The following is a 23,954-nucleotide window of genomic DNA, read 5'->3' on the forward strand; positions in this document are numbered from 1 at the left end:
CCTCAAGATTAAAAACATCTGCTCATCAAAAAAATGCCATTAAGAAAATAAGTAGGTAAGTCACAGAGAAAAATATTTACAAAATGTGACAAAGGATTGTTGTACAAGTTACATAAAGAACGCCCACAAATGAATAATAAAAGGACAAACAGTCCCATCAAAAATGGCCAAAAGATTTGAACAGACACTTTAAAGGGAGGATATACAAATAGCCAATAAAAATGATAGAAAGGGTTCAACATTATTAGCCCACCTGATGGGTTAAAATGGAAAAGACAACAGCAGATGTTAGTGAGAAAGTAGAGCAACTGGAATTCTCATACAATTTGGTGAGAGTATAAAATGCGGCAGCCACTTTGAAAAAAGATCCGACAGTTTCTTATTAAACTAAAGATATATCTACCCAATGACCCTGAAATTCCACTCTTTGGAATTTATCCAAGAGAATGTCCACAAAATACTTGTAGGAAACTATTCAGCAACTTTATTTGAGCTGAATTCAAAATATTGTAAAACTGTAAAAAGCCCAGGAGTATATCAATAGGAGAATGGATTATCAAAAAAACAACTAAACACATATAATGGAATGTGTAATGAACTGCAGTAACCTGGATAAACTTTGAAAATTTGTATGTAAATTTTACTTGAAAATAAAAAGAAATATATACAAATATTGAACTCTAATCTGTATGCTGAAGTGTTTAGGAGAGAATATATTTATATCTGCAACTTGACATCAATTAAAAAAAGATCAATGGATAAATACACTGATAGATAAATAGTTATGTGATAAAACAAATATTAATTGTAATCTTGGTGGTGTGTATGTTTATGTTTTCTATACAACTCTTAACTTTTCTCTGTTTTTAAATTTTCATGGCTAAATGTTGGAAAAAAATCATTTTAAACCATGAAACTTCAATTTCACTTCTTAAGAATTTTATCATATAACGTGCCTTCAGAAATGCATTTATATATGATAATATACAAATTTTGAATTTTTAAATTAACTTTAAGAATTAAATTTAGGCAAATAGAGGAATATTATAACAAACAACTATGTAAAGTATAACTGTATTATTAACTGTAGCAGGGAAAAGATTCCTCTGACACAGACATGCAGATACTGGAAGATGGAAGTCCATAGATGAACATTGAAGGTCCAAAGGATATGGGTAGCGCAGTGACAGTGTCTCCTACAATTGATAATGTAGATATACTTTACATAATGTATTTCATCATACAAATATACTCTATGCATCATTTACATTATTTGAACATTCATATATATCTTTTTGTGGACATATGTTTTAGTTTCTTTTTGGTAAATACCTGGGAGTGGAATGGCTGGGCCATATGGCAGATTATATTTAACTTTTTAAGAAACTACCCAAGTTTTCCAAAGTGATTGTACCTTTTACATTTCTACCAACAGTGTACAAGAGCTCTATTTGCTCCACATTCTTGCCAACACTTAGTATTGTCAGTCTCTTTAATCATAGCCATTGTATTGCAATATGTATAGAAGATATTAATCCACATTTCAAATTATTTCATTTATAATTTTCTCATTTTTGAGTGTCTTGTCACATCTTATTATAGAATATTTACCTCATAATATCAGTAATAATGAACTCAATACTACTAGAATAGAAGAGGCATCAACTCTACCAGTTTTTGTTTTCATTTGTGTTGCATTATTAATATTTTTCATAACTCATGTTTTCTTTTCAGGAATCTTTTAAGCCAATTGTCCATTTTAGGACTGTTATTTTTATTAAACTACATATCTGGGAACACACAGAGCAATATGTCACAAACACAGAAAAGGAAAGAACAAGCAAGGACACTGACAACCCCTCTGTGTGGAGGAACAACACTACTCTCTCAGTAAACCTCATTCACTTTATTCTACCTGAACGTGACCCGTGGCCACGACTATATGATATATAGAAAGAGGGAGGCACTTCAGGTTCCTGAAGGGGAAATTGGCTAACAATCTCCCAGAACAAGTAGCTGCTCCTTCTTGTGATTTAGGTCTTAGTTCAGGATCATGTCCTAAAAAGATTTTTTCTGACCACCTCGTTAAAGTTGTCTTCCCTTACAGTTCTTCTCTATCCCAATTTTATCTTTCATTTTCAATAATATTTATCACTGTCAGAAATATTCTTATCCATTTATTGACTTATGTGTTTACTGTTTCCTCCTACTAATCTCCCCAGAGATAGGAATTTTGACTTCTTGACTAAATGCTGTATTCTTAGTGTTTTAAGAGAATTGTGCATGTCACATAGTAGGTAGTCAGTGAACTTTATGGAATTGAAATGAAAGTAAATGTACACCCAAATTTTAATAGCGAGATTGCTGATAATCTTTATATTCTTTTTTTAAATCTCTGAGTGTTTTCTAAGGTTTTTTGGGTAATGTTTATATATTACTTCTATAATCTGAGAAGAGAGTAGAGTCTTCGTTCTGAGCTGCACTTGCCTGAAAGCCAGGAACACATTTTATATGGGTTATTATCAGTAGTATAATTCTTAATCAGATTTTATTATTTTATTTTATTTTGAGATAGGGCCTTACTCTGTGGCCAGGGCTAGATTATAGTACATCATAGCTTACTGTAACCTCAAACTGCTGGGCTCAAGTGATCCTCCTCCCTCAGCTTCCTGAGTAGCTGGGACTGTAGGCATGCAACACCACACCCAGCTAATTTATTTTATTTTATTTTTTTGTAGAAATAGAGTCTCATTGTTGCCCAGGCTGGTCTCAAACTCCTGGGCTCAAGCAATCCTCCCCTCTTGGCCTTCCAAAGTGCTGAGATTACAGTTGTTATCCACAGCTAAAAGACTAAAAAACATATAGACCTTCACTGTCCATTAGGTTAGCCACCAGCCACATGTGGCCATTAAGCACTTAAAATGTGGCCATAGCCTCTTTTTGAAATGATAACATTTTAGATATATGTAGTTAAATAAAATATGCTTTAACAGTTTAAAATTAATTTTAAATTTATTTTTACATTTTAAAAATTTTGTTTATTTTTAAAATTTTTATATTTTTAATATGACTACTAGAAATTTAAAATTACAAATATGGCTTGCATTATATATATTACTATTAGACATTACCAGTATGGGTATATAACTTATAGCTTTTCTCCTAAAAAAGGGAAGAAAGTTAATGTTTTTCACTTGTAATTTTTAAAAAATCTGTATAATTAGACTCATAAAAATAAACTCAACTAATTTTTGACAAGGATACACAAGCAACTCAATGGAGGAAGGATAGTCCTTTTAACAAATGGTGCTAGAACAAATTGATATCCTTAGGCCAAAAGAAAAAAGAAAAAGAACCTTGACCTAAACCTCACATTTTATACAAAACTTAACTCAAAATCGATTGATCACAGACTTAATTGTAAAATATAAAACTTTTAGGAAAAAAAAAGAAAATCTTTGGGACCTAGTATTAGACGAAGAGTTCTTGGATTTGAACCAAAGTGTGATACCTAAAAGGAAAAATTGATAAACTGGATCTCAGCAAAATTAAGAATTTTTTCTCTATGATAGAACCTGTTAAAAGAATGAACAGAAAAGCTACAGGCTGGGAGAAAATGTTTGCAAGCCACATATCCAACAAGGCATTTGTATGTAGAATATGTAAAGAACTCTTAAAACTCTACATTAAAAAATCCAATCAGAAATTAGGCAAAATATATGAGCAGAAATTTCACCAAAGATGATATATACATGGCAAATAAGTACATGCAAAAATGTTCAGCATCATTAGCCAATAGGAAAATGCAAAATAAAAACCATAATGAAATACTACTGCACATCTATTAGAATGTTTAAAATTAAAAAGACTGACCATACCAAGTGTTAGCAAGGATCAGAGAAACCAGATTATTCAACATTGCTAATAGGGTGGTAGTAGCAAATACTCAAACGAGGACTTTGAAGGCCAAAGTGGAGAAGGGTTAAAAAGAAGTTTAATTTAATAAAATAAAAATAAATAAATAAATAAACTAAAAAATAAGACAAAGAAAAAAACATTGCTAGTAGGAATATAAAATGGTACAGCCATTCTAGAAAATAATTTTGCAGTTTACTCTAAAACTAAAAATGCATTTACCACATGACCCAACATTTGTATTCTTAGGCATTTATCCTAGAGAAATGAAAACCCATGTTCACAAAAAAAAACTTGTATGTATATATTCTTAGCAGCTTTATACATAATAGACCCAAACTGGAAACAACTCAATGTCATTCAATGGATGAAGGACAAACCATGCTATATCCATACCGTATAATACTACTTAGCAAAAGAAGGGAACACATTAATACATGCAACAACTTGAATTAACCTCAAGAAATTATGTTGAGTGAAAACAGCCAATCTCCAAAGCTTACATAATATATGATTCTATTTCTATAGCATTCTCAAAATAACAAAATTATAGATGTAGAGAACAGATTAATGGTATCCAGGGATTAGGGATAAGTGGGGATAGTGGTAGGTTTGGCTATAAAGGGATAGCAGGAGTAAGCTTTATGGTAATAGAACAATTCTGTATTTTGACTGTGGTGGTAGTTATATGAAGCTACACTTGTGATGAAATTGCATGGAATTATACACACACACACTGTCTCTCACACAGCTGAAAAAATCTGAATAAATTCTATGGATTGTATCAATGTCAGTTTCCTAGTTTTGATAAAATACTACAGTTATACAAAGTGTCAACATGAGCAGAAGTATGGTTAAGAGGAGACAGGACCTCCCTATACATTTTTTTGCAACTTCTTGTAAATATATAATTATTTTAAAATAAAAAGTTTTTTAAAAATCTGTGTAGTATTTTTTGATTCCTTCATTTAATAAATCTAGTCACTGAGGCTTTTTTCCTATTATTGTAATAAAACTATGTAAAGTCTTGTGAACTAATGATCACACTATGTAACATCAGAATGCCTTGATAAGGTTATATAAAGAGGTTTCCTAATGACATAATGACCTAACATAATTTTAAATTCACTTGACTAAGATCACAGGACTAAAACCAACAGAAAAATTTTTATCAAGGTAAAGCAATTGATTACATAAGATTAATACTACTAATTGTACTTGCACTAGCTCGTGAATTATATAACAGCCCTTATTCTAAAAGCTAAAAACATAGATTGGCTATAAACTTTCACAATATTGCAAACATTTTAAATAACAAATATTCTAAAATATAGTGTGATGGGCTGAATTGTGTCCCCCAACTCCCACCCAATTCATATGTTGAAGTATTGAAGTCCTAATCCCCAGTACTTTAGAATGTAACTGAATTTGTAGATAGGGTTTTTAAAGAGGTAACTAAATTAAAATGAGGTCATTAGGATGGGCCCTAATCTCATCTGACTGGTGTTATAAGAGGAGAAAGTTTGTACTCGGACACCAAGAGACCCCATGTGAAGATACAGGGCAGAAAGAGACCTAGAACAGGTCCTCACTGCCCTCAGAAGCAACCAGTCTTGCTGACACCTTGATAAACTTCTGGCCTCCAGAACTATGAGAAAATATTAATAAATTTCTGTCATTTAAGCCACCCAATCTGTGGTACTTTCTTACAGCAGTCCTAGCAAACTAATAAATAAAGTAAACCCCATACACATTTTACAATATTATTCAGCTCCTTTAAAAGAGTTGCATGTTAAAATTATGTTAGGTTTTAAAATCAAAGTACAAAACAGAAACAACATTCCCAGAAAAAGGCATTGCTTAATATTTTCTTGCTGATAATGTATGCTGAATATTGAATAGCAGATATGAGTGAAGTATTTCCTATTCTTCTAGTGAATAAATATTGTTTTATGTAATCAATATTTTAAATTTAAATATTCATAGATTAGATTTTCTTAAACCAGAGCATACTTATTTTAATAAAATAACTTTCAGATAACAAATTTTTTACCAAGGCAGAATATTTATCAGGTGAAAAATCAAATTTGCTTCCACTCCCAAACTACTATTGGCTCTTGAACTTTTAAAATTCAAATCTAGAATTAGGTTTAGAAATTTAGTCCACGTTTTTCACAAAATTGATGAAATTGGGGATAGAATAGGCCTATATGCTTATCCTATTAAATATGTTTCTTTCTTTTGGATGTATGTTTTAACTGTCTAACCTACTGTGACAGTAAAAAACATGGGGCTCAAAATGCCTGCCTCTGAAATGATGACTGAGATAAACACATATTCAGGATCTTCAACTAGTGGTATATTAGAAACTAATTTAGAAGCTTTGCTCAACAATGCCTTTACTCATTTAATAAGTATTTGTTAAACTCCCCTTAATTCTAGGACATTGTGGTAGAAATTATGGGGGGAATGAAAACAAGTAAGATATTTTGTCTGGCCTAAAATAATTTATAGTCCAATAGTAGATCACATGTATGCATGTGATCAGTGCAGTACAAATGGTGCAAATTGTTGTGAGTTCCAGGAAGATCAAGGTCACGTCCAGTCCTGTCAGAAAAGATTTCTACGCAGAGGTAGCATTTGAGCTGTGGTAGGCTGAGTGTGTGAGGATAGGAGGACCTTTCTCATGAAGTGATGCTGAGACAGGGAAGGCCCAAGGTGGGTATTATACAATGACAAGTATAGGTTGACCTGGTGTGGATCATAATTTCTGAACCCTAAACTGGGACACATGATTGACAAGTACGAAATTGTATAAAGGCAAAGGTAGAATTGAATCTTTGACACCAGGAGTGCCATAGGTACAGGAATGTTTAGTTTGCTGAGGGCAAGTTAACTCACTTCCTCTGAATTTACTTTTTCCTTACTCCATGTTAGGAATATTGTAGCTCCTCTTAGTTTTGAAATCTTGCTGTACTTTTCCATGTGTTAGAATATATTTTACAAATAAATTTGTATTACAGGTTTTTATTTTAATGTCAGATAGAAAGTCACACTGACATGAGTAGTTATTTTAGAGTGTAGTGTACGTTAACAGAGTCAGCTTGCTAACCTAAGCAGTGCCGTTCTGGCAAATGATAAATAGGTGACAGCATGTGTGTGCTCCTCTGCAGTGTCATTCTGACTTAAACACAGACAGATACGGGTATGTTTATTCAGCCATAAGAAGTCACCTTTATGGATACAGAAATACCCAGAAAGACTTCTTAGAGGTAAAGGAAAACTAACGTTATTTTCTTTAGCTGCATTCTTTTTAAAACTTTAGCATATAGATATTTTTAGGGACTACAATTCCCACACAATCACGGGACTATAGGAGACCCCCACTTATTTGGTCCCTGCCAAATTATTTCTCCAGGTTTTCTATTTTGAGCAGAAACTAAAAGTGAAGAAGGTGCCAGAGCTCTTGTGCTCATGCCTCAGGTCTGTCATAAATGCCACTTTTTCTCCCAGACGTACTTTCTACCCACGGAAAGACATTTTGCTTTTCCCTCCTTGGTCCTCATTCCTGATCTTGCTCATCTCTTAAGTCATGCTCTTTTTAGTGCCTCCTGCTAGCTCACTGCTTTACTTCTCCTGTAGCCATTTGCTGGCCTTATTTTCTCTGCTGCCACGTCTGTCCTATATATCTTTACTTCTGGCCTTCACCCATGTGGCTGCTATTTCTGCTCTGTTGGCTCCAAGAGCAATAAACCAAGCCGACCTCTTTTGACATCCAATCATACGCTGAACCCATCACACAGCCCAGTCAGGATGGGCTAACCAAAGAAGGGAATGTCAAGTGAACCCTCTGGAAAAGCAGACTATCCAGATTTTCATGTAGATCACATCCTCATCAATTCAATTAATTGTGGTTGTACAAATTTTATAGTATTTTATTGTTGTTTTGTGTGTGTTCTTGTAATTTAATGGTAGGTTGAAGCAGCAGTGCAGAAAAGAATGATGAAGGGGGAGCTTGCTAATTATCATTCTGAAGGATAATGTGCTCTATGCGTTTCTCACAAAATTATATAAAAGCACATTTAAATCTGAGTTGTGAAGACATATTTTTATTAAACTTAAGTAGATAGAATAATGACAAATAATTGCTATGATGAATTCTGGTCTTATTTTAGGGGAGCAGAGTACTATTAGACTCATAAGATATATTAACTAATGCTTTCTGCCTATAAATTTATTATTTTTAGACCCTACATCCTTCTAGTCCTCTCTACTCCTACTGTCTCTCTTCATAATATGTATGGAATCTATCCTAGTTACTCTCTTACAGATGCTACCGAACCAGCTCATGTTAGCATATTTAAATTTACTTTTTTGATACATTTTGCAAGAAAACAATGTAATTTCAATAAAACCCAGACCATTACACACATAATGTGTTTTTATTTATGTAAGAATTTAAAAACAGGTTATATTACCATTTAATGCAATTTAAAGGCTAAAAAAATTACTAAAAGATTTAATGCATTATTAAGCATAATATCCCTTTTTCTCATTTCTTTTTCAGTATGGATACTGAATTAAATTTAACGTTTTGGTTAGGTGTCATTATAATCTCAGAAAACTCAGCTTTCAGTTTCCTAAAAGAACCTAATCAATTTTTAGAGAAATGTTTTATGATTCAGTGTTGATTATTTGTAAACTTTGAATTTTCTTTACAGAAATAGACATACTAAATAAAAGTTTGACAGTGTCCCAGAAAAATAAGCTATGTCTTGAAGAGGAAATGAAAAATCTGAAATTGTTGTCAGATGCAGCCATACTGAAGTCTCAGCAGATTCAGACATTCAAACAACAGGAAGTAAACTTGCAAACCAGATGCTATGATTTGCAAAAAGAAGTATTAGGTAAAGAAAATTCTTTTTTGTCATTGTTAGTAACTAGCTTTATAGCTATATAAGGAAATGTCTAATTTTTTCCTTATAATCGCAACAGAGTCTTGATTTATTTTGTATTTGCAAATATGCCTAATTATTAGTAACTATGGTGATAACTGTGTCTGTGATTAATATTTGTTATCATTCCTTCCAATTTTACTATTTAGAGTGATAAGACTTAAGTGGATATATGAAACATTTTGACTACAAAGTAAGATTTCAGAAAAACAGTGGAATTGACTTAAGTATATCTATGTTTTCCTATATTTCATTCTAAAATATTTGCCTTCTAAAATATTTGCCTTTCCTTCTAAAGGCAAATCTAAATTTTCCCAAATGAAAAGATTAAAAATTGTGTTTGGGGCACTGTGGGCAAAGTTTTTAAACGTGTCTCTGTCTCAGAGGAATGCGTGCCTTGGCCATAAGGCTAAAGAGTTTGTACTTTTACCTGAAGACATTATGGAATCATTGAAAATTGGTAATCAGGAAAATGATACCATAAAAACAGTTGTTTAGAAAAATTAATCTGGGCTGGGTATGGTGGCTCATGCCTGTAATCCTAGCACTCTAGGAGGCCGAGGCGGGTGGATCGTTTGAACTCAGGAGTTTGAGACCATCCTAAGCAAGAGCGAGACCCCGTCTCTACTAAAAACTAGAAAGAAATTAGCTGGACAACTAAAAATATATAGAAAAAATTAGCCAGGCATGGTGGCGCATGCCTGTAGTCCCAGCTACTTGGGAGACTGAGGCAGTAGGATTGCTTAAACCCAGGAGTTTGAGGTTGCTGTGAGCTAGGCTGACGCCACGGCACTCTAGCCAGGGTGACAGAGCGGGACTCTGCCTCGAAAAAGAAAAAAGAAAAAGAAAAATTAATCTGTTAGCAGTGAATGGAGGTTAGAGCCAAGTGGTCATTAGAAGAGATTAGAGCCAAGTAGTCATTTAGAAAATATCTTTGCCAGTAACCCAATCCCAAAGCTAACCTGAAATAGGGAAGGAAACTCACATTTTTTAGGTCCTAAGTGTTTAACTTTCTGTTTCTGGCTTATTTCATTTAATGTAATATCCTCCATTATATGCAGTTCCATCCATGTTGCTGTGAATAATAGCATTTCATTCATTTTTGTGACTGAATAGTGTCCCATTGTGTATATATATATTAATACCACATTTTGTTTATTCCTTGATAATTTTTAGGAGCATTTTGTATATTATAGATGTTAATTATATTCTGTATTCATTTTTCTCTAATGTATAATTTGCCTATTAACTTTTTAATGGTAAATTTTACAATATCAAAGTTTTTCATTTTGGTATGATCAAATTATCTTTCTTTGTTTGTATAGTTAGTCTTGGTTAGAACAATCCCATTCCTAGATAGTACATATAGTCCTGGGTTTTCTTTCACTTAATTCATTAATACATATATTATAGAATTTATTTTTAATATGGTATGAGATATAGGGGTCCAGATTTATTCCTTTCCAAATGGGCTGCCAGTTGTGTCAGTATTATGTATTAAATAATCCATCCTTTCCCCACTAAATAGAACTACTATTTGTCATATGTTAAAATTATATATATATATATACAGATGCTCCTTGACTTACAGTGGGGTTATGTCTCAATAAACTCATCCTAAGTTGAAAATATCTAAGTAAAAAATGCATCTAATGCTAGCAACACAGCAGAGAGTCCCCAACTTACCCATGGTTCAACTTACAATTTTTTGACTTTATAGTGGTGTAAAAGAAATATCCATACAGTAGAAACCATAACCCCATCATAAGTCATAAGGAGCTTCTCAACTTACGATGGGGTTACATCCTGATAAACCCATCATAAGGTCAAAAAAATAAGTCAAACCATTGTAAGTCAGGGACCATCTGGACTAGCAATTATTATTCTCTTTACTACTCTCTTCTGTTCTACTACTCTTACTTTTTAAAAACATTTTTTGATGCTTACCACTATACAAACGAGGATGTTCTTATTTTTAAATATATATTTGCAGGCAGTTATTCTTCCATTTGAACTTTAAGATAGTTTTATTTACCACTGATCCAAAGGCTCTGCGAGGTACCTAGTAAAGTTTTTCTCTCTCTAACCTTTATACCTTTCTTACATATTCATAGGCAGTTATTCCTCCACATAAACTTTAAGATAATTTCACTCAATTCTAATCCCAACAGGGATTCTAATTGGAATTGCATTGTTTATATACTAATTTTTGAGAGAATTGACATTTTCAGTAATGTTATCTTTTTAATATTGTAAAAGTCTTCTCATTCAAGAATATGATTTGTCATTCCATTTTTCTTTTTCTTTTCTTTTCTTTTTTTTTTTTTTTTTTGAGACGGAGTCTCACTCTGTTGCTTAGGCTAGAGTGCCGTGGCGTCAGCCTCGCTCACAGCAACCTCAAACTCCTGGACTCAAGCAATCCTACTGCCTCAGCCTCTTGAGTAGCTGGGACTACAGGCATGTGCCACCATGCCCGGCTAATTTTTTCTGTATATTTTTAGTTGTTTGGCTAATTTCTTTCTATTTTTTTAGTAGAGACAGGGTCTGGCTCTTGCTCAGGCTGGTCTCAAACTCCTGAGCTCAAACGATCCACCCGCCTCGACCTCTCAAGTGCTAGGATTACAGGTGTGAGCCACTGTGCCCAGCCTGTCATTCCATTTTACAATGTTTTTGTTCTTTCATAAAATTCGATGGTTTTATTAAACCTTTTCTTTTTCATTCTTATTAAATTTATTATCATTTGCCTCTTTGTGTTTGTTGATAGATAAAAACTATTGAATTTTGTATATTTGTTTTATATCTACCCACTTTACAAAGTTCTCATAGTTATTCTACAGTAGATGTTTTTTGTCAGTGACTCATGGATTTTCTAATTATACAATAATACCACCAGTGACCACACCCCCCAAAAAGAGTTCATCTGTTCTTTTCCAGTGTTTATATCTGTTTTTTTAATTTTCTTATCTTGTTCATATCTTATTAAATTTATTTGAACTTCTGAGATTCTGTTAAATAATAATGGTGACAGTGAGCATTTTTCATCTAGATCCTGATTTTAGTTGAAATTATTTGGTGTTTGGCCAGTTGAAAGTATATTTAGTATTTGTTTTTAGGTAAATATTCCTTATTTTTCTTCTATTGCCATTGTACTTAGATGTTTTATTAGAAATGCTTTTGGATTTTGACAAATGTGTTTTCAACATCTATTGATTTATAGTATGCATTTCTTAATAATGGGGATACATTCTGAAAAATGGATCATTAGACGATTTTATTATTGTATGAACATCATAGAATGTACTTACACAAACTTAGATTATATAGCCTACTATACACCTAGACTATATGCTCCTAGGTACAAACCTGTACAGCATGTTACTGTACTGTATACTGTAGGTGATTGTAACACAGTGGTATTTGTGTATCTAAATGAAGAAAAGGTACTGTAAAAATACAATATAAAAGATAAAAAAAAAAGGTACATCTGTGTAGGGTGCCTACACTGAATGGAGCATGCAGGACTAGAATTTGCTCTGGGTGAGTCAGTGAGTGAGTGGTGAGTGGATGGGAAGGTTTAGGACATTACAGTATGCTACTGTAAACTTGAGAAATACTGTACACTTAGGCTATGCTAAATTTATTGAAAACTATTTTTCTTTCTCTAATAAGTTAACCTTAGCTTACTGTAACATTTTTTACTTTATAAACTTTTAAATATTCTTCTTAATTTTTTTTTATTTCAGCATATTACAGGGGTACAAATGTTTAGGTTTACATATATTGTCTTTGCGCCACCTAAGTCAGAGCTTCAAGTGTGTCCATCCCCCAAACGGTGCACACTGCACCCATTAGGTGTATGTATATCCATCCCCTCCTCCCCCCTCCCACCTGCCCGACACCCAGTGAATGTTATTACTATGTGTGCACTTAAGTGTTGGTCAGTTAATACCAATTTGATGGTCTGTTAGTACATGTGGTGCTTGTTTTTCCATTCTTGTGATACTTCACTTAGTAGAATGGGTTCCAGCTTTATCCAGGATAATACAAGCGCTGCTATATCACCATTGTTTTTTGTGGCTGAGTATTATCTCCAGTGAGAATGACCTTTATCAAAAGTCCCAAAATAATAAATGTTGCTGTCGACGCGTAGAGATAGGAACACTCATACACTGCTGGTGGACTGCCAACTAGTACAGCCTCTGTGGAAAGTAATATGGCTGTATCTCAAAGAACTACATGTAGAACTACCATTTATTTGATCCAGCAATCCCATTACTGGGTATCTACCCAAAACTTTTAAAATTTTTAATAAACTTTTTGACTCTGTAATAACACTTAGCTTAAAACATAAACACTGTACAGTTGTACAAAAATAGTCTTCCTTTATATACTTATTCTATACATTAGCCTAGGCCTACACAGGGTTAGGATCATAGATATCACTCTCTTCCACATCCATGTCCCGTCCCACTGGAAGGTCTCCAGGGGCAATAACATTCATGCAGCTGTCCTCTTATAACAGTGCCTTCTTCTGGGATAATTCCTGAAGGACCTGCCTGAGGCTGCTTTATAGTTAACTTTTTTTTTAACAAGTAGAAGGAATGTACTGTAAAATAACAAAGTATAATATAGTAAATACATAAACCAGTCACATAGTCGTTTATTATCATTATCTAGTATCATTATTATACTGTACAGAATTATATATGCTATACTTTTATAAGATTGGCAGAGCAGTAGGTTTGTTTACTCTAGCATCACCACAAACATGTCAGTAATGTGTTGTGATATGATGGCAACAATGTCACTTAGGTGACAGGAATTTTTCAGGTCCATTATAATCTTATGAAACCACTGTCACATATGCAGTCCATTGACCAAAACGTTGTTATACAGCGCATGACTGTAATAGCATGTTTTTTTGTCCTTTAACCAACTTGTAAAGTAGATTAGTGTTGATAAATTTCCTAATAGTAAAGCACCTTTGCTTGCATGGCATAAACCCTACATTATTTCCTTTTTTATATGTTGTTTTCTACATGATTATATTGTATTTATAAATTTAGTACCTATATTCATAAGTGAGATTGGGCTATAAAATTTTTTTTTGGGGGGGGGCACTAACTTTGTCAGACTTTTGTATTAATATTAAGTAAACTTTTCAAAATACATAGGTTTAAATAACATTGGATTATCTGTTCTTTAAAAGTTAGATAAAATTCCACTATGTACCCAGTGTTTTAAAGTAAAATTCAATTTATAAACTAATCTGATTCATGCCTCTTTCAATGGGAGTTATAATATTTGATATTTCCAAAGTTTTCTGTGGTAATACAACTGTTTAATTTTCGCTTCTTAGATTAGTTTTGATTATGTTTATTTTGAAAGGAAACCATTTATTTTTCATAAATTTAAACTCTTATAGCTAAAAGGGGTATGGAATACATGCTTTTATTTTTTAAATATCTCCTTTACCTATAGTTATACCTGATTTCTGATTTTTAATCTTGTGTATTTTTGTTTTATCTTTTATTATTAATCAGGCTTGCCAGACCTTTTTCCTTTTCTTTTTTTTTTTAGCCATTTCAGAGGCCTAGCTTTGGGATTTTTTTATGCTTTCTACAACCTTTATTTTATATAATATTACTTTTCACTTCTGTACTTATTAATTCCATTTTCTCAGTTTCTTTTGGTATTTTGTTTTTATTTTTTAGTCTTCAGAAGATGAATACTTATTTATTTATCATCTTTTTTTAAATAATAGAGGCCTTTAAGGGTATAAATTTTCCTATGAGTAATACTTTCTCTGTCTCATAGATTTTAATGTGAAATTTTCTTCTTTTGAATAGTCTCTAAATAATCTATTATTTCTCATTTTTTCTTTTACTGAAGGGTTATCCAGCAGTACATTTCTTAATTTCTAAGTAGTTAATTGTTTTGGAGATTTATTTTTTTAATTGAGGTATTCTGATTAAAGAATGAGCTTGTTAAGCTTTTCTTTATGTTGAATACATGATTAAGTTTTGTAAATGTTCCTTCATAATATACTATATGATATAATTTTCTACTTGATGGATTTAATGTCTTAGCTGTGTGTATAATTCTTGGGATCCTTTCTCTCAACAAACGTAAATGCCAGTGCATTGGCTCTTAGCTTATAGTGTTGCAGATGAGAAGTCTGCTACAGCTCTGATTCTTTTTCATTTAAAAGAAACTCTTTCTTGTACCTGGAAGCTTGTTAGATTTTTCAATCTTTTTTTTCTTTTTTCCCCTGGTTTTTATTGGACCTCAGGAGCATTCAATTGGATTATTCATAATCCTTGGTTCATGACAACACTCAAGCACTGACTAGGACTTCATATGCAATGTTGAATAGATTGGTGATAGTGTGTATCCTTGTCTCATTTACAATTTTGTAAAAACACACTGCTAAATCATTTTTGTGTTTAAACACAAATTCTAATTAAAATGTAAAAGTATCTCAAACTGAATGATAGTAAAAATACTATATGTCAAAACTTGTGGGATGTAGCCAAAGTAGTGCCTTGAGGGAAATGTACAGCCTTTAATATTTATATAAGATGAAAAGAATAAACTCAAAGAACACAGAAGGAAAAGTATAATAAAAATAAGAGCAGCAGTCAGTGAAATAGAAAACAATGATACAATAAAGATCAACAAAACAACACATTGATTTTTTTTAACCGACAAAATAGACAAACCTCTGGCAAGTTTAATCATAAGAATAGAAAAGACACAAGTGAACAATATAAGGAATGAAAGAGAAGCAATGACTACAGATAATAGAAGAGTAAAAATAAGAAAAGAGAATGCTCTGAGCAACCTTATGTCAACAACTTTGAAATCTTGAATGAAATGGACATATTAGAAAAATATATCTTACTAAGATTAACTCAAAAAATCAAAAGGTCCTATAACTATTAAATAAATTGAAGCAGTGTCTTCCTACAAAGAAAGGCCAGATGATTTTACAAGCAAATTCTACCAAACTTTCAAGGAACAGAGGATCCTAATTTTACGCAATATTTTTGAAGCAACCAAAAATTGAGGTACATTTCTCAGCTCATTATGCAAGGCCAGAGTAACCCTGTTAACTCAAATCTGACACAGATATTAAAAGAAAGGAATATAATAGGTCTGTTTATATTATGAATATTGATGTGGCAATTCTCAACTAAATAATAGTAAATTGAAACCAACAGCTTTTCTTAATGCTGAGTACATGATCCATTCTTATAAATGTTCCTTTGAAATATGAAGTAAAATGCAATTCTCTACTTGAGAATTCTTACAAAAACTGTTTAAGGTAGGGACTATTATTATATCCATCTGTAAATAAGAAAACTAAGGCCAGGTGTGTTAAATAACTTCTCCAAGGTCACACAGCTAGTAAGTATTGAAGCCAGGCTTTGTACCTAGGCAGGCCGGTTCCAAAGCTCACTGTCTTTTCAACCATGCTATATGATAATAGTTGCTGACATTTACTGAATATGGGCTATTTTCCAGGCACTGTACTAATTATTGACATACTTTATCTCATTTACTTCTCAAATAGCCCAATGGGGTAAGTACCATTATTATCCTTACACTGCAAGTGAAGAAATCCAGCCTTAGTCAAGTTAAGTAACTTGCTTTAGTTTACAAAGCTAGTAAGCAACAAAAATAGGATATGCCTTAACTATGACAAAACCTAGATTAGAGGAATTAAATGTCCCATTTCATTTGATGCCTAGTTTATAACTAAAGCCTCGTATGCAGTGTTGAATGCTCTTTCCCTTGGAAATTGACATACTGGAATCTGGAAATCATTTATTTGAGGACTTTTGAGGGAACTGGAAATGTGTAATATTTATAAGAAAAGGTGCCACTGTTTTTTAGTGGGCTGCCATGTAGAGAAGAGAATATATTTAGTTTCTTTCTTTCCAACCAGCGCAATTAGAACCAGGAAATTAACATTTTAGGGAAGCAGATTTTACAAAATAATTTTGCCTTAATAAAGCTATTTAACAATATTAGGCTGCCTTATAAAGAAATGAGCTGAGTCTGGATTGTCATCTTTCAGATATATTATAAAAGGATTTCCAGATTTGGTGGGAAGTTAAACTAGGTAGCTTAGAATTCTAAGATTCTAATGCTTCAAATGGTTTTTTGCTAGTGGGTATAGTATAAGGAATGAGCAAATCAGGTTTTTTTTTCTTTTTATTTCTTTATTTCAGTATATTATGGGGGTATAAACATTTTGGTTACATGTTATGACTTTGCCACACCCAAACCATGATTTGGAAACTTTGAGTGTATTCAAAATTTTATTCAAATAGAATTCTGCGGTCCCCAATCCCTGAGCTGCAGCCCAATACCAGTCTGTGGCCTGTTAGGAAATGGGCTGTGCATCCCTGCCTGAGCTCCACACCACCCTCCCCCACCCGCGACACACCCCCTCCAATCCCGTAGTCCATGGAAAAACTGTCTTCCATGAAACCAGTCCCTGGTGCCAAAAAGGTTGGGGACGGCTTATATGGAGTTTTGATTTTATGAACTAGAAAAAGCAGGGAATTAATGTAGTAAGTTCTATCTAAAGACACTCTTGCATTCCTCAGAAAATTGAAATTCTTTTCTCATATCCTGGATTTTCCTCTTGACCTGGAATGGTGGCTATGGGATGGCCCCCAGGGTTATAGATTCCTGGAGACTTTAGAACTAGAAGCTGTATCTAGCTAGTTGGAGGCACATTGAAAACATGTAAGAGTAAGTAGCAGTAAAAATAAACTTGTGGAATTTATTACATTAGGAGCTGTTAACGCTGATGGTATAAATCCATGTGAAATTCCTTAATGTATGAACAATAGATTCTCAGGGAAACTGTGATATTTTCGAGTTTAGCTTTGACGTTTTTTTCCCCTCAAAATAAAACTCTGTCAAAACTAAATATTTCTCATATTTATAAGATTAATGGAAAATAAAACTACTGAGATACTGATTTTTATGTATCAGATTAAACTGGTATAGTTGCTATAGAGGATAGCTTGTCAACATCTGTCTGAAATGCAAAGGCACCCCCCTTTGGCCCTGTAATTCTATTTCTAGGGATTAGCATGTAGAGATGCCTCCTTATAAGTGGAAATAACAGACGTCCAAAGCTATTCATTGAAGCACGGTGATAGCAAATGATTGCAGGCAACCTAAAAAATTATAATAGATGAGTAGTTAAATAAACTGTTCAACATTCAAACAATAGATTCCACACAGCCATAAAAAAAGAGCAAGTTCCTTGTCTATTGATATGGAGAGAACTCCAAACTATATTGTCAAATAAGGAAAGCAAGACACATCATATGGCATATGCACCGTGAAACAATTTTTATAAAAAAGAAGTGAAATGTATTTGTATTCATATTTACTTATACTATATATAAATTTTTAACATCTTTGGATGTGTATACATAAGAAACTAATAACAGTGTTTACCTATTTGGGGACAATAGGAATTGGGTAAATGAGAGATAAGTGAGGGGAAACTTTTTTTAAAAGTAAGCTTTATTTTTTACAGCAATCTGAGATTTATAGAAAAAATGAGAAGGTACTATAGAGAGTTCTCATATACTACCCCTCCCCTACAGTTTCCCCTGTTGTTAACAATGTACATTAGTATGGTACGTTTGTTACAATTATTGAACCAATATTGACAAATTATTATTAACTAAAGTGCATGGTTTATTCACATTTCCTTAGTTTTTGCCTAATGTCCTTTTTCTGTTCCCAGATCTCATCCAGGATACCACATTACATTTAGTTGTCATGTCTTCTTAGGCCCCTCTTTCTTTGTGTTTGATGTCCCTCATGGCTTGAAGGTGTACTGGTCAAGTATATTGCAGGATGCTCCTCTATTAGATCTGTCTGATGTTTTTCTCATAATTAAACTAGAGTTACGGGTTTGGGGGAAGAAAAGCATGGAAGGCAAAGTGGCGTTTTCACCATATCTTGTTAAGACTAAAAGCTATCAACATAATGTGTGACTATTGATGTTGACCCTTGGTTAAAGTAGTATTTGTCTGGTTTCTCCACAGTAAAGTTATTCCTTTCCTGCTTTCCACATTGTACTTTTTGGAAAGAAGTCTCTGTGTGTAGCACAGACTTGACTCGGAAGTTATGCTCCCTCGTCTCTAGGGAGGAGTAGCTACATAAATTATTTGGAATTCTTCTGCGTGGGAGATTTGTTTCTTTTCCCCATTTATCAATTTATTATTTCTATGAGTATAGACTCATGGATATTTATTTTATACTTAGATTATAATCCAATACTATATATTCATTAATTTTTTAGCTCAAATTTTCCAATTTTGACCACTAGAAGCTCTTTTAGTTGGCTCCTGTGTTCCTTAGACATATTCTCATCAATGGGGGTGTGTGTTGTTTTTTTCTAAACACTTCCTGATTTTCTGGCACTATAAGAATAGCTCATCTTGTATATTTCCTGCCCCAGTCCTGGAATTTGCCATTTCCCTAAAAAGTCCTGATTCCTTTTATTGGAAAATTATATTCGAGATCTGGGTTCTAGCTGTGTTTATTAATACTGGGGTTGTTATTTCTTGTAGGCTCTCTCATTTGACAGAGAAAAGGAATATATATGTGTACACTAACCTGTGTATATATACATATCTATAAATATTTCTATATGTAACTATAACCATATTAAGCTAAACATGAGTTCTTACTGATGTTAGAACTCTATTACACATGGATCATTCTAGCCTCCTCAAGGGGAGAAATTTTACTATATACTTCATATCTTAAAAACTATTTTGAACTAAAATGTATTAGCTATTCATAAAATTAAATACATTTATAAATAAAATAAAACTGTGAATAGGCCATGCTATTTATTGTAGACCTAAAAGGACAAAAAATACACATTCTACACTTAAAGCAGTTTTCCCATAGTGCAATTCTTCCCCCAAATCAAGGCATATTGTTCTTGTTTCCCTTCTATGTAATCTTTTTATTCTAGCTTATAAATTAAGCAATTCCCTTGAATATTTTTGTTTCTTAGACGAATAGTAAAACATCAGAAGACATGATACAGTATCTCATATTGTAGAAACAGAGAAGGGTTAAGTAATAACCTTTCCTTTTGAAAAAGAAATGATTGTGTGTATGGGATTTGTGGAAATAATAACAACAAGAAGAGAAGAAAAGGAAGACATTTTCACACCTGGGACCCCGCTCCCACCCCTGTGCCAGTCACTTGACTAGCACTAAGCATTTGACTAGTTTTCTGTCATCTGATCCTCAGATTATCCTTATGTGAAAGCTTTTATTATTCCTGTCAGACGTAGAGAAAGTAGTCCATGGTCACCCAGCTGAGATTCAAACCCAGCTCAAAGCCTGTGTTGGCTCATTAACCATGTCAATGAATTCCAAAAAGGCATATGAAGACACTGCTCTCCTATTTCTCTACCTAAAAAAAAGGTAGGGGTGGGGGAGGATTTCCCCCTTACAAAAATAGATCATTGACCTAGCAAATCTGATAAGAATTTAAGCTAGGGCTATTAGGATAATGTTTTCCAAAATAGTCTCACCACAAGAACATCTGGGGCTGTGAGTATTCAAGGGGAGGGTATAGGTGGGTGGAAGTGGGAAGGCTGACTAAGTATAGGGGACTCATTAAAAATGTGCATTCTTGTACATCTGTCCCAACGTACTGAATTAGATTCTTCAAGACTCTTTATTTTTGATAAGTAGTCCTTATAACCAGGCAAGTTTGGTACTAGCTTAAAAAAATAAGAAGAAATGTAGAAAAATGATATTCATGCTATAGCATAGTAAAAAAAAAAAAGAAAGAAATAAAAAGAAAATAGAAGTAGCTTACGTTTTCAAAAAGAAGTGCATTAGGCCAGGCGCGGTGGCTCACGCCTGTAATCCTAGCACTCTGGGAGGCCGAGGCGGGTGGATCGCTCAAGGTCAGGAGTTCGAGACCAGCCTGAGCAAGAGCGAGACCCTGTCTCTACTAAAAAAAATAGAAAGAAATTATCTGGCCAACTAAAATATATATAGCAAAAATTAGCCGGGCATGGTGGCACATGCCTGTAGTCCCAGCTACCCGGGAGGCTGAGGCAGAAGGATCGCTGAAGCCCAGGAGTTTGAGGTTGCTGTGAGCTAGGCTGAAGCCACGGCACTCACTCTATAGCCCGGGCAACAAAGCGAGACTGTGTCTCAAAAAAAAAAAAAAAAATAAGTGCATTTGTGAATTTTCTCAGTTGTAGGCAGCCAAAACTAACTCTAATTCAAATAGCAAAGGAATTTATTGAAAGGATATTATTTAGATATTTTAAATCTCTGAAAAGGTGGAAGAACCAGGCTTGGAAAGTAGTTAGAAACTCAGTAAAGTGAGGCTGCCAGATTCATAGCCAAAAGCATGTCACAAAGAACTATCTGGTGAGGATGCAGCTGCTGTGTCCTTAAGACACTGGACACCTACCTGACCCGCCTCTTCCTCTGGTCCTGAATACCAGTTGATCCCAGAATAAATTCTCTACTGCTTCAGCTTCTTGGTGTCACTTGTTCTTGGAGCAGATCTTGGGAAAAGTATGTATTTTTATATAGCCTATAAAGGAAGAACCATGTTCGGCCACCTAGCCGTTGCATATTTAGCCTGTGTTATTACAGTGATGTGTTTCTGCTGTAAAAATGGCAATATATACCTTTAGAACAGAGTAGCAAATCCAGAAGTAGAATGAGATTTTAATATATGATCATTAACAATAGGAAAAAGCAAAATTATATAACAAGTAGTATAGAGATAACTAAAGCAAATAAACCAAGTACACCAAAATAGACCTCAAATTACGTAAGGAAAAACAACAGGAAAACTAGCACAGTACAAATAAGATACAGAACGTATTCTAATTATGGAGGGATAAAGCAGCACTTTAAAAATTGCAAAGGGTAAGATTGACAGATTTCGCCTATTAAAAAAAGGTAGAATTCGTGACTTAAAAAACTGCCAAACAACCTGAATGTAGCAGACTGACAAGAAGTATTTGTATCGTATATGATTTGCAAAGGGTTAAAATCCGTACCATATAAAGGATTTATTCAGCTGTAGGAAAACTCCAAGACCCCAAGAAACAGACCATTAACACAGGAAAAACACATAATAAACAAACACAAAATGTTTAATTATTAATAACTAAACAAAACTCTTACCTTTTAAATTAGTACAAAGAATTTAATGGTAAGGTTTTCCTTCATTTGGTAATATAAATGGTTATTATATTTTTTTAACCCATAGAAATGTTTGTGATCAAGTAATCTCCTTCTCAAGAATTTGTACTTAGGGAACAAGCAGAAGAAAAGTATTTACATGGAAAGTTAATACTTATAATAGTGAATAATTAGAAATAATTTCATTCCCAACACTAATGAAATGAGTAGTAAATTATCACATACCAAAATTGAAAACGTTATACAGAGTTAAAAATGAAATTATGAACACTGGGCATCAACATAGGAACATGCTTATGATCATGTTACATAGTAAAAAAAATCCACAAAATTGTATGTATTTTATAATTATAATTATGTCAAAATAGGTATATTTGTGAATAGAAACCAGCGGGAACATGGAGATACGAAAATAAATTTTAGGGTGATAGAAAAGAGTGATATTTTTCCCTTTTTAACTTTTTTCTGAGGTTAACACTAAATAAACTTCAAAAATGAAAAATACCACCCTACACATCTTTCAAGATTTAGCTCCTGCAGTAAAAAACCTCCCCCAAACAATATAGTACTAATTAGCGATAGTTTTTATATTCACTAAGTCCTCACTTTCATTAAGTGAAGTCTATATCCAAATCAAAAGTGCAGGTGAAGACTGACCTATTTGGTCTTCGTGCAGAGATTGTGCAGTTAAAGATGGAACAGACTCTTCTGAAGGGCAGTGTAATTGCAGAGCAAAGAGCAATATAATTTCAGGACTAAATTATGACTTCATTTTTGCTGCTGGTGTTGAATAGATTCACTCCATAGGTAACACCCAAACTATGTTAACAGGAAAAACATTTTAAAAGGCTGTTATATTTCTCTTGGTTGAAACCATTTAAAATGGTAGTCACAGTGACAGGATTATTAGAGCTACTCTCAACTAGGGATACAAGCGCCACATTCTGTGTACCTGTCTGTGAAGGATACCAGGTTGCTTTTTTTTTTTTTTTCTTTTAATTCAGTAACGATCTTACTCCTTCCCACGTCAGAGTCTCAGTGTAGAAACTGTCAAAGCATTTAGAAAAATGTTCATAAAGGTACCTCTTGCTTTATCCACAAATACCTTTCTCTGGTGAACCGATTGCACCAACATATTGTTTCTTTCTAATTCATTTTGCAAGTATTTACAGTGATTTAGGAAGGCTATAGAACTACAAATTCAGGAAAGGCAGCAAAGTTTCTATCTCAGGTTTTGCAGGGTTGTACCTCCAACTAGCTGTACTTTCCTCTTCCCGCCAGGGGCCGTGGGGGACTTTCTCAGGTGTTCCCACCTCCAGTGCGCCAAGCCTGCCCCTTTTCTCCCCTCCTCTCTACTACCTGTGTTCTGCTTTTTATAATCTGATTTTATCTCTGCCCTCTATCCACTAACTTATTCACTAGCCTCCTAGCACAACTCATCTGTTCCCACTTATCAGCTCTGGGCTGACTGTGTCCGGAGATTGATTTCATTTTTTCAGCAAGTAATTTATTGGACATCGACCACATGCCAGCCGATGGGCCTCATCTTCACTTTGACTTCTGGTATGTAGGTGTTCTCCAACTCCATGGATTTTCATGGGACTTCTCACTTCCTAGCTTCACATGGGTTGTATGTGCGGGTGCTCTTAACTTTAGCAATTCTTGGAAGAATTTTTTTGTCCTCTGTATTGAGAATATTCTGTGAATTTCTGTAACTCCAATCATGTTGCCCTTCAAATTATTTTGTTTTACTTTTTCTATCATCTTATGACATTTACTTTCATAATTTTTATGAACTTCAACCATCTTCTTAAATCTGCTTTATTTTAAATGTATGCCTAA

The 23,954-nt window shown here is 33.6% G+C and overlaps 1 protein-coding gene across 1 annotated transcript in view; it reads left to right on the plus strand.

Moving 5' to 3' along the window:
* Positions 1-23,954, plus strand: part of LEKR1 (leucine, glutamate and lysine rich 1) — a 150,819-nt gene that overhangs the window by 50,934 nt on the left and 75,931 nt on the right. The window contains exon 4 of the mRNA XM_045539530.1: positions 8,637-8,822. Coding sequence (XP_045395486.1) covers positions 8,637-8,822 — 186 coding nt within the window. The remainder of the gene's footprint in view (positions 1-8,636; positions 8,823-23,954) is intronic.

This window comes from Lemur catta, chromosome 1, assembly GCF_020740605.2.
Source record: "Lemur catta isolate mLemCat1 chromosome 1, mLemCat1.pri, whole genome shotgun sequence".
Classification (NCBI taxonomy): Eukaryota; Metazoa; Chordata; class Mammalia; order Primates; family Lemuridae; genus Lemur; species Lemur catta.